Raw genomic sequence first — 12,865 nt, 5'->3', positions numbered from 1 at the left:
TTAATAAGCATAAAAACTTGTAATTTCTACTTTGATTCATTCCTTTGAAAGCATTTGCAATGAATGTGCATGTTGATGCCAAACGTGGGGTGGGCACTGTAGAGAGTATGAGTTTTCATTGACTAAGACAAGTATAAGATTTGGTGAAAATACTGAGCATGACAACCTAATGATGCCTTCCCTGAACGCCATCCCAAATGTATGAAAAGAGCAACAAAAAAACCAGAAAAAAAAGTAATAAATAAAGTAAGAAACAGTGAGGAATGAGAAAAAAAACGTTGAAAAAGCATAATCAAGCACATAGTGCAAGACAGTAGGTGTTACACTGGAGTTAGGAATCCTGTAATTTATAGTATTATCGTACCTCAAAGGAATGAGGTATCTAGGTCAGGTGTAACACTCTTATGTTGGTGTAACCGCTTCTGTGTTTGGACGATAGAAACTGTCACACAAACCACCCTTTCAAACCAAGCAAAACATCTAAGACTAAATGAGAACTATAATTGTGACAGTGTGACCATTAGTTGCAACTCCTTTTCTTCTTAAGGCTCTAATTGACATGCTTCTCCAACAGTAAATCTGATGACTCTCAAAGGCTTAGTCTCACTTGTCACCAATTTAATTGGCCTAGCTGAGGGACAAAGGAACAATGATGCCCCTTTACCTTCTTACATGATTCTCCTTCAAAGTAACAAGCAGCAACCATCTGAATCTGCAGCAGCAGCAGCAGCAGCAGCATCCAACTTCAATGAAGATTGCTGGTGTTGTGTGTGCTTGTCAAGGTTAAAGGCCAGAGATGAAATTCGTGTTCTTCCTTGCTCTCACAAATTCCATAAGATTTGTGTAAATAGATGGCTTAAGGGTCACCACAAAACCTGTCCACTCTGCCGTTTCTCTTTGGGAGCCGAGGACAAGTCTCATCGTGCTGAAATGTTCACTGAAGAGATGTTGATGTGGTTTTCTTCTTTCCATATAGCTGGTATGTAATGGTCTAAATTTTTCACATATGATGTTTTCCACAACAAGATCCTTGCTTTGCTTTCAAGTTTTGTTGATGCAAGGCTTGTGAATCTGATATAAACCAAGCTCAAACAAATTGGTTGTTGTCTCATATATATGAATTCAAAATGACCAAGTTCACAAGGGAAATCATTCACTTTGCCACTTCCTTTTACTTTATTGGGGGATATATGCCAATATTTGATAATGAATTACATAATAGGGATTATGATATTCATTCTCATCACACTTATGAACCTAACAAGGGTTTTACAGAAATCTTTGTTCATGTGTGGTGTTGGGTAAATGCCTCTTGAGGCCATTTCATTCAGCATATGATGCTTTCTGTTTTCTTTAAGAAAACATCATCATCTTCAAAAGATTCATCCTGAATCTCTCTCACCCAACATGTGAGAGATCTTTAGAATAATTGTCACACACTTCAATTCCTCAAACTTCTCAAAAGTTTCATCTAACATACCAAGATGGTCCTCCCCATGGTCACACTCTCTGACTAGAAATCTGCAGGAACAAAAACCATCCAATTTAATAAATAATTCACACCATTGAGGCATCCATCAATTTTCTTCATAGGAGGTAAGGGCGATTTACAGATCTACTTAAAGCCTAGAATTATCCAATAATTTGTTATAAAAAATATAGTACCACTTTCATTATCATTAGTTCAAATTATCAAAATGAATTAAAAATTAATATAAACTAAACTCTATTCTTACACGCTAATTAGAACAATACACAATTCATTCACTATGATTTCTTCCTGCACCCTCATGATTTATTTCTGCACCCCCATACTTTAAAAAATGCTTAAAATAATTATTTCAGATTCTACACTCCATAATATAAGTTTTTGTATTTCACATCCTACAAACAAAATTTGCATTCTAAAATTACAATCCGAAATACCAATTTGTATTTCAGATTCTGATAAGTCTTTAAATTTCACATTTTAAAATTAAAAAAAGATATTTTATAAACGATATCAAAGAATAATTTAAATATTTTTTAAAGTATGGAGTACGGGAAGAAATATATGGACGTGCAAGCAGAAATCACATTCATTCACCAAAACATGGGACATCATGGCTCAATAGGTGAATGAAATAGCTATCCAGCCCAATATTAATAAGTGAGCCTTTTTTTCAACTCCTTTTTATTTGTACATCTTTTTTCTGTTTTTTTATTCAATTTTTTGTTATATTTCGGAAATTACTTCCTTAATGAGTACATGTTTCAAAAATTAATTTTAAAAAACTAACTTCTGAAATTTTCTTACTATAAAAACCAACATATCATGCTTCAATCTGATGAGTACATGAGGGAATACCACCTTCAATAGCATGAAAAATACAAGAAAATGATCCCACTATTGAGATTCACAATTGCTACTACAATTGATGGAATCCCATATTCGCTTAGAAAATGAATTTTAATGATTTCATTTTGTTTATGTGCCTTTTTCTTCCTAAATCACAAATTTAAGGAGGAAATAATGAAAAGAAAATATATAACTCTCCTAAAAGAAATATGCAACTCATACATGCGCAACATGTGAGGTTCTTTAAAGCAAGTTCTCGAAAATTAGTTTCTCAAATACATTTATCTATTTCAGAAATTAATTTTCAAGACATTAACTCGCTATTAAATTTATTATAAGGGATTATTTAAAAGAGTAAAAAAAAAGACACAAAAGCTATATATATGAATAAAAAGAACCACAAACAGCAATTGCCAAAAGTGAGAGACAAATACCAAATTGTCTAAGGCTTTTTCTTCCTACATTTTATTGTGATATTTCTATACTTCTTAAAATACTAAAAATATCCTTTAAGCTAGATTATACTATTTGAAAGGTATTGAAATATCTTCTAAATTTTATAATTTATAATATATTTTTTTAAAGAAAAAGAAAATATTTCAAATTATAAACTACTTGACATTCTCTTTGTTCTTTCTACCCATTTTTTATACCTTTTGTGACCCTCCCAATTGTTATATCCTTTGTCTTAGTTTTTGCAGTCTCTTTCATGTTTCTCTCCTTTTCCATCCTAGTATTTCATTTTCTTGTGGAACCTAACTCCATTTCTATTTGCCCCATTTTGCAGATATTCCATTGCATAGTTTTTGGAATATATACCTCATCATACTTTCAACGATTCACTTTTGAAAGCCCAACTCTGGGTTTCTTAAAGAGCATCTTGGAAAACTAGTTCTAAAATGTTTGGAATGCATTTTGAAACTACTTTATGAAATACACCCCATATTTTCCTCCTTTTACCTCTCAATTGAACGCAAGAACATCATTCTAGGTATCATGTTCAAAAATATTAATTAAATAAAACTAAGAAAAAATATAAATAAAATGAATCCAAATATTTTAGTATAATAAGTTAGAGGCTACAGCTCTTTAAAATCAAATGCAAGGTGAGAATACAATTTAAGAAGAAAAAAGAAAAGTGATGAAAAAAATTTCCGTTGCCGGGAATCGAACCCGGGTCTCCTGGGTGAAAGCCAGATATCCTAACCGCTGGACGACAACGGAATTTTGTTTATATTTCATAATATGTTTTATAAATTTATGTAAATCGTTTTTTGAAATCACTATAACATGAAACTTACAATTTGTAACGTGACTTACGAAAGACCTTTTTGTTTCCTCATTTTCACTTTGCAAATGGTGTTAATTATGATTTTAAAACAAACCATACAAGTTATAGATCATATTTTGAAATACATAAAAAAAAAACCATAACGTCTACAAGTGTAAGTCAACCTAAAGTTTCTTATACAAACTTATATTAGTTAATGGAGTTTATATTTTTGTTAATGAACTAAGTATGTTAACACGAGAATATTTTAAATATTTAATATTTAAATAATTATATTATAATAATAAATATATACGTTAAAATTAAGAATGATGGTAGAGTCAATTAAAATTATAAATCAAAATTATATCACTTGTTCAATTATTAGTAAACAATTAAGAATACATCAAATATATCAATTATTCAATTATTAGTAAACAATTAAAAATACATAAAATAACAAAAATAAAAATTTATGACTCAAATTATAAATAACATCTTGTATTATATTTATTGTCATAACAAAGTACAAATATATTGAGATTGATATTTTCTCAAATTTAAAAGGCAGGCCTGATCCATAAATAGTAAATTTTTGTTGTGAAACACTGAGCTTGAGCATCTTCTTGTTCATCAAATTGGCAAAGGGTGTTTTGTAACTGCAAAAAATAAAGCATACAGAATCTTTTAGATACAATATCCATGAGGTAGTAATAAAGAAAATAATTTTATAAATCATATATTCATGTAGCTACCTTATACATGTTAACCACACATAGAAAATGGTAAACACTTTGTTCAAAAAACATATACACCTACATGTATGAATAATATTGTAAATGACTGTATTCTGTTTTCATATTATTAAATAAAGACTTTTGACATGGTAATTGTCACCTAACGCTATATCTCATGAATTATAGGAAATACTATTATAGAATAAATATCAACTTCATTACCTGTGACCAAGTCTATTTAAGGCTCAATTCATACAACAATTTTTCAACAATTTCATGGAAAATGTAAAATAAATTCCATAACAAAAGAAGTAAGATGTATTGTTAAATTCAAAGCTTTATAACAGAAAATATACTCAGTAAAAGAACAAAACATACTAAAAACAATACAAAATGGACTACATAGTTGTTTTTCTTTAAGTGCTATAATATGAGTGTTGATCAATATTGTTTTTAATGTCAACACATCTCAATTCGCATCTCACGTTAATTGCATCATTGCAAAAAAAAAAAATATAAAAGAGAAATGTCAATATAAGAATGGACAATTAATAGAATCATAGAAATATTGAAAATTATTAAGAATGATTGAGTACTTGTCATAGGTTTTGTCTCAATAGTTTAAAGAAATGTACTGTTGAAGTTAATAGTTATGAAATAAATAAGATAGAATAATATGATACAATAAATTTAATTAGCAAAAGTTCTATTGATTTTTGGTGACTATGCTGCTTGTTTTTTATTACTTTATTTAGGAAACATTATGTAACAACACATGTGTAAAGTATAATAGCTTCCTATTTTTTGTACTGAATATCCCCTTCTTTCTCACTAAGTACAATGGAGTTCCTGTATTAAAACCCTCCCAAAGAAACAAATTTATCAAAACAAAATTATACACAATTTAAATTATGAAATTTATTAAGAAGTTATAGATGAATACCTTTCTTTGTAATGCATTATAGTCATGTTGAAAGATTTACTATGGAAATTAAGAGGAAACCTGTAAATACAAAAAAAAATATTGGTTTCCTTTTGCTATATTAGAAGAAAGATATGAGAAATATAAATAGTTTTGGATTAAAGAATTTTCATACCTGATAAGTATGACTCTAACAATATATTTCAAACATTTTCAAATATTTCTTTGTAAACCACATTAGTATTTGAATTAGTGGTATTTTCATTATCATCCAAAATCAATATTTTCAACCATTTCTTGGATTTTACTCTGAAAACAACAACATATAATTGTTCATGTGTAAATACTAGACGTGGTAGATATAGACCAACTTTATTAAGTGTTTGACCTTGACTTTTGTTTATTGTCATGACAAAGCACAAAGATATAGAAATAAATAGATTCTTATGAATATAAATGTTAAAAAATACGTGTATATGTGCGTGTGAATAATTTAAAAGATATACATTGGTTAGAATTGAAATAAAATTTATGGTTACAAAGGTTTACTTTTACATAATAACTTTTAACGAATATTAGTCGAGGAAAAAGATGCATGCAAATAAGCAAAAGTAACAAAGAAATGAAAAAGAAAAGTTGGTAAATCCAAGAAAAATATAATCACCCATAAAAGAATGTCTGGAGAATGATGTCATATGTTAGAATAATCAACTATTCATTACACCAAGGCTTAAAATGTGTTTGTTGAATATTTTTTTTTATGTATATTACTAATTGTTTTTATCTAGACTCTAGTGCTGAAGTTTCATAATCATGATAGATTGTGTTTATAATTTGAGGTTTTTTTTTATATTGACACAAGATAAGAAAGAGAGAAGATCCATCTATGATGTTAGATCAATAAAAGTATTAAGATACATAAATATTTGAATTCAAACAATTAAAAAGATATTAAAAAATATATATTATGAAACATTATGAGAAGAGGTTACAAGGTATCCAATGATAACATTAAAATTTAATTTATATTATTTAATTATCACTTTTAATTAGTGGTTATTGACTTAAACGTTTTATTGTAATCCAAACACGTACACTAATAATAACTATTAAATCAAAGTATTTTTAAGAAAAGAAAAATAATTAATTAGAAAACATTAATTTACTTTTAATAAAACTAGAAAACTTGAGATATGAGACTATAAAAATAAAAATATACATAATAATTTGACACATGAGGTAAAAAAAAAAGGGTAGAATAAGAGTATTTGGTATGAGAAGTGTGTAATAAAAAATAATAAAAAAAGCTTAAAATCCGAAAGGAAAAAAGTGAATTAAGTGAAAAGTTGTAATTTTTGTGATGGGAAAGGCTAGAAGAATATGATAAGAGTAGAGTTGGCGTGTTAGGAGGAAAAGGAAGAAAAAGCAATCCTTTGGTTTTGGTCCAGTGAAGGAAGGTAGTGGGCCTATTCAGTTGAAACATCGAGAACAGTATTCCCCATTACCTTTTCAAAAAGCTCTTACGTTATTTTCTCAGAGAGACAGACATTCATAATTCATACCCTTCTTCTATCTACGTTATTCATACGACATTCCCACATGAGGAAGTGGAGAAAAGTATTCTTGGGCCCTGCACACAAAACATATGAACAAAGAACCTGAATCTCATCATTCTCTGGGACCAAGCACCAACTTATCCCTTGTTTTATATCTTGCATTTTGCAACAACCCAGATTCACAATACACAGTGGTCCAATTACACACCATACTTACCTTCATATTTTGTTTCTTATTTCCACTTCTGCATTCTGCAATCAACACTCTTATTCCACATCAGGATTTCAATTGGGAATTTCTCCCAGGAATGTCTCTGAATATTAATATATAAAAAAATCACATATTTAATGTCTTTAAGACTTTTTTTCCAACAAAAAAATCTAACACTGGAAACGTTCAAGATATAACATAAATATCTTCTAAACCAGATCAAATTATAATGGAATCCTCTTCTTTATTCAAGTTTCTGGCCTCCAGTACAGAGACAACAATTTTATTTTTCATTTTTTTTAACATCTATCAAAATTATGAAAAATGGTTTATCCATAAATAGTATATTTTTTTTTAATCATAAATTTATTGAAATCAAAGTGTAATAATAGTTATTTTTTGATTAATTTTTTTTAATTGAATTTCTATAATATTAGTTGAGGAAATATTTTTCATTACAAAAGATTCAACTATCTTATAGAATAAATTAAAATATGTCAAGTGATTTCAAACACTGCGTTCAGACAAAAATAAAGTGTTACGTCTAAAAGGGAGGTATATAGATACAAAAGTGTAGTTGAAATTATTTCAAAAGTAAGGATTATTTAATAAGTTTAAAAAAATTTAAATTAATTTTTTATAATTAATATTGAGGTAGGGAGAAGATATGGAGGTTGAAGATTTTTTTTTCTTATTTTACAAACATATTAAACTAATTGTAGAGTTTTCATTTAAATGTCAATGTAGTTAATGGTCTTGCACTAATCATGCAAAAACATTTCATACAAATAATTGTTGTTAAAGTCAATAAACTAAGTGTAGTAGGGATTTGTGATTACATGATAATATAAAATCATTTTATGATGTCATCGTACATTTTTTCTTTAAGTATTGAATCATTAAAATCTATATTAAGAGTTTAATGGTTATGCACTTCCTGTCTTCATAAGTGATTATGAGATTAAGTGTTAGTTTAAACTATTTTCGCTACAAATGCACAAATATATTTTTAAAACAAACTGCTATAAAAAGCTTCTCGTATATATATGACAACCATAGTTTAAATGAGAATGCAAAAATATTACCCTGTGATGACTACATTCTATTTAAACTTTTTATTCATATTTTTGTAATAAATTATTTAATTTTAATTGTATTTAATCATTTAAATTAGTTTATTAAAATTAACTCCCTTAGTTCAAAGGTATATTAGTCATCCCCCATATTAAGAGTCACTTTATACATTAGGCATAATTTATTCGTTTTATTTTAAAAATAGATATATTCTAAAAGAATCATGAAAATGGATTAGTACAACTTCGAAATCACGATTTTATTATAAAAAATAATGATTTCTTCTTTTAAATAACAAAAAAGATGTACCTTTTGTTTAATTAATTAATTTATACATATACACACATATAAAAGAAGCTATATTCTCAAATACAATTTCAATTATTTTGTTAGAAGCACCTCATTTCCAACCTTTTTGGTTTGGAGATTTTTGAATCTCTTCCCTTCTTTTTTTTTGCTCTTTTATTGATATATTATCATTTTTTGCCACTAAAATTTTAACTGGGTAACTATATCTTTTTGCTTTTAAAATCCCATAACGGTGATACTTGTTTTCAATGTTCGTTTGAGCTTTAATTTTATAGTATGTTGGTTATATGCTTTTATTTATTTTATTTATGAGATGAATTTTAAATTTAACTTAATCTCAAAAAAATGGATTCAGTATCAACTTATATAATATAAAATATTTTTATATCTGATTGATGTGAAATCTTCAACACATCTTCCGCACATTGAAACTGCAAACTCGAACGTGATAGTATATATGTATTTGTAGTCTGTAAGACTAACTTAACCTTATAAAACTGGAGTTGTGGTATAAACTTTATTACAAGAAGATCATTAAATAAAAATCAAATCTAGAGACAAAAAATAATTAGTTGCTATATTGACAAAATTATATACTATTTTAGAGACTAAAAATATTATTGGTATCTAAATTAGTTTCTATTATTGATAAATAGTTTATAAATTGGTATCTAATTAGATACATAAGGTTTTAGATACCAACTTTAAAATTTAATTTAAATATTTGGTAGTTAAAACTTAGGTAGGTAATTAGATACCAACTTAGAAACTATTTATCAATAATATAAACTAATTTAGATACTAATAATTTTTCTAATCTCTAAAATAGTATCTAATTTTGTCAATATAGCAACTAATTATTTTTTGTCTCTAAAATTGATTTCTATTTAATGATTTTCTTGTAGTATCTGCTTATATATTATGAAATATGTTCTTATTGATCTGAAATCTTCAACCAATTTTATGTTAATCTTCAGGACTTGCAAAAGGTATCATGAAGGTTAGTATTGGTGTAATTTATAAATAGGTTTTGATGTATATTTCTATTTTGTTTGAAAGTGGTGACTATCCTTTTGAAGCTTAGACAAGTTTCATATAGCTTTTGTTTTGTTTTGATCTTAAACATTTTGAAAAATGTAAAAAATTTATGGAATAAGATATCAGGTGGCGTGATTGTGACAGTTGTATAAGGATTGGAATGCCTTCAAAGTATTCCCTTTAATTATTATTTTATTTTTTATTGAAAAAAATGTTAATAATAATATCGTGGAAAATAATTATATTAAATAATAATTTTTACATATAAAAAAAAGACTTTTACGATTAAGAAAAAATCTTGAAAATATAACTTCCTGGTAAATAAGAAACAAAAGTTATGGTTGAATTTATTCTTTATAATAAAATTGTGTTTTGGAGTATCACTTATTTACTTTTATATTTTTCTAAAATATAATCTGTTTTACAAAAAAAATAAAAAAATTGAAAGAACAAAAGTACGTGGCAATAATATAACGATGGACCTTGTCACCATAGACATGAACTGGAGTCTAGAATGTGTTTGGCATTGAATTGGGTTTCAACTAAGGAAACATCAGTTTTTAATGTGGCAAAAAGGTTTCAAAATTTGTTTCATGAAACAAATATGCGCATTTTGTTTGTGATAAACTAACATATGGGAAATATCTATGATCAAACAAAGAGAGTGCTGAGATAAACAAACAAATGTCAACATAACATAAATACTGTTGTGGTCAAAAGATAATTGACACTGTTTTTCTTAGTGGAACACTACACGTGGATTGTGCACTGTTAATGAAATGAATTGTTTGTGCATTGTATCAAATTTGTTGTGTAGGATGGTTGAATCTTACTGTTGTGTTTGTTTTAGGAAACCATAGGAAAGTAAAATATGAAATAATTTTGTATATTATATGATAGGGATGAGGAAAAGAAAAGAAGTGTTAGAAACTATGAATAAAATTGGATAAGATGATAAATATCATGAATAAAGAATATAATATGGGATTAATAAAAGCAATTTTATCTTTGAGTTTAAAAAGAGAATTCTTTTTTTTTAAAAAAAAAAAAAAATTGGATTGAAGAACTATTACCCAAGTTTAAAACAACTATCCATTATTTAATGCAGTTTTAGAGTTAACGCTATCTTTCAAAATATGGTAACATTTTTTAAATTAACTAGGTTTAAGAAGGCGGTTATTTGTAATAGCCGATTTCTTAGATCAAAAGCGCTTGATTTAAGAATGCGGTTATTACATATAGTCGCCTTCTTAAATAATTTTTTATCCTAATTCTGAAGCGCGCCACTTACGCTTTCATAATTTCATTCTTCTTGGCGCTTCACATTTTCTCTTTGTTTCTCCTATGGTGTTCCTATCTTCTTCTGCAGGCTTGATTGTATTCTCATGCCATTGTAAGTTCGTTTCGATCAACTATTTTTTTTTTCTTCACCAATGGTTTTAAAAAAAACATTGTTTCATTTATTTGTTTGTTTTCTTGCATTGATGAAGGGTACTCTGGTGCTTCGTTTTCTCTTATGTTTTTGGTCTCGTGCTTCCTCTCGTGACCCTTCATTGTCTTCTTCTTGCCAATGTAAGTTCATTTTGAGCTCTCTTTCTTTTTCACCATTGATTTATATATTTGTTTTGTTTCTCTTATTGATTTGTTTTCTTGTATTGGTAAAGGTCACCATCACTCTGTCACTGCTTCCTTAGGGTTTAGGGTTTAAAGTTTTTTTTTAAAATTAAATAAGAATGTGGCTATTTACCATAGCTGTTGTGGGTTATGACTCACCTTTAACCGTTTTCTTGTCATAATTGGGAGGTTACTTGCCACAATCAATTGCAATCAATGGGAGGTTAATTGTCACAATCAATTGCAATCAATGGGAGCTTAATTGCCACAATCAATTGTCATCAAAGGGAGGTTAATTACCATTAATTGTATTTATTATTGTTGTCTCATAGAACCACTATATATAGTGGCTTCCTTCAAGCAGCAAACACACAACAAACAACAACACACACTGCTCCTATACTCTCTATTTCTTCTCTTGGGTGTAAGTGTTTAACCCATATAGAGAGAATTTGTTTTGGGGCTATTTATCTATTAGCCTAAGAGGAATTCATTGTACTCCCAGTACCATTATAGTAGAAGTTTTTGGCTCTCTCGCTGGTGGTTTTTTTACCTCTATTTAAAGGGGTTTTCCACCTAAAAATTCTGGTATCATTCTCACTTTAGTTGTTACTTTAATTTCTCATAATCTTTGGTTGAAATTATTACGCTTCCGCATACGATATCCCTACAAATTGGCATCAGAGCTTTTTCGATAATTCAACCAGGATCTGTTGTTCAATAATGTCAAAATTGGATATTGAGAAATTTGATGGTAAAATCAGCTTTGCTATCTGGAGAGTCCAGATGCTAGCTGTTCTCACCCAGAATGGTTTAAAGAAAGTTTTGACAGGTAAAATGATGAGACCAACCACTATGACGGAGGAGCAGTGGGATGAGATGGATGAAAAGGCATTGTCTACAATCCAGTTATGCTTGTCCCGTGAGGTGTTGCGTGAGGTCATCAACGAGAAAACTACAACAGGCATATGGAGTAAATTGGAGTCTCTATACATGACCAAAAGTCTTGCAAACAAACTCCGGTTAAAGGAGCGACTCTTTACACTCCGAATGTCCGAAGGTACTCCCATCTAGGGGTGGCAAAGCGGGCCATCCCGCCCTGCGTTTGGCCCGCAAAAATGCGGGCCGGGTTGGCCCGCCCCGCAAAGTTATTGTGGGCTAGAATTCCTAACCCGTCCCGCATAAGAGCTGGCCCGCGGGTTTGCGGGCCAACCTGCATTTTTTTTTTAAATTAAATATATATTTTTTTTTTACATTTTGTTCTTAAAAAATTGTCAAATTAAACCTATATATTTGTTACTATCAAACCTAAATTTTTTTTTCTTCCTCTTCAAACATAGTCAAACATCAAAACATTAAACATTAAGATAAATATCAAATATCATTATTCTTCCACTTCCAAAACATTAAAGATAAACATAAACATTAATTCAAAAACATTAAACATAAACATTATTGACATTCTTCCATTTCAATAACATTGGATGCCGCCTTAGAAGAACTTTCATTCATTTTTAAAACATAAACCTAATTACGTTGTCCTGCTGCTGCTAAGTGCCAATTTTTTTTTCTTGCGGGTTAGCGGGTCAGCCCACCCCGCCTAGCTGCTGGCTCGCGGGCTAATGCGGGGCGGACTAATGCGGGTTAGCAGGTTGAAAAGGTCAGCTCGCCCCGCGGTTTTTACCAGCGGACTGCGGGCCGGCCCGCATAACCCGCCCCACTTTGCCATCCTTACTCCCATCCAACCTCACCTTGATGAATTTAATTCCATCATAATTGATTTGGAAAATTTGGAT

At 29.1% G+C, this 12,865-nt stretch overlaps 1 protein-coding gene and 1 non-coding gene across 2 annotated transcripts; one reads left to right on the top strand and one right to left on the bottom strand.

Annotated features, from left to right (window-relative positions):
* Positions 1-458: 458 nt before the first annotated feature.
* On the top strand, positions 459-1,149 carry LOC137809651 (uncharacterized RING finger protein ECU07_0330-like). The gene has a single exon (XM_068610750.1). The coding sequence runs from the start codon at positions 583-585 to the stop codon at positions 985-987; it is 405 nt and encodes a 134-aa protein (XP_068466851.1). The 5' UTR covers positions 459-582; the 3' UTR covers positions 988-1,149.
* A 2,341-nt stretch (positions 1,150-3,490) lies between these two features.
* Positions 3,491-3,562, bottom strand: TRNAE-UUC (transfer RNA glutamic acid (anticodon UUC)). The gene has a single exon. It is a non-coding gene; the product is annotated as a tRNA-Glu (tRNA).
* Between the last annotated feature and the right edge of the window lie 9,303 nt (positions 3,563-12,865).

Source organism: Phaseolus vulgaris, chromosome 2, assembly GCF_000499845.2.
Source record: "Phaseolus vulgaris cultivar G19833 chromosome 2, P. vulgaris v2.0, whole genome shotgun sequence".
Classification (NCBI taxonomy): Eukaryota; Viridiplantae; Streptophyta; class Magnoliopsida; order Fabales; family Fabaceae; genus Phaseolus; species Phaseolus vulgaris.
Note: the sequence above shows the minus strand (reverse complement) of the source record. Positions and strands in the feature narration are given on the sequence as shown.

Bases quoted from the DNA above. Each gene is read 5' to 3' on its own strand.
- LOC137809651 (XM_068610750.1), top strand. From the start codon at position 583: ATGACTCTCAAAGGCTTAGTCTCACTTGTCACCAATTTAATTGGCCTA.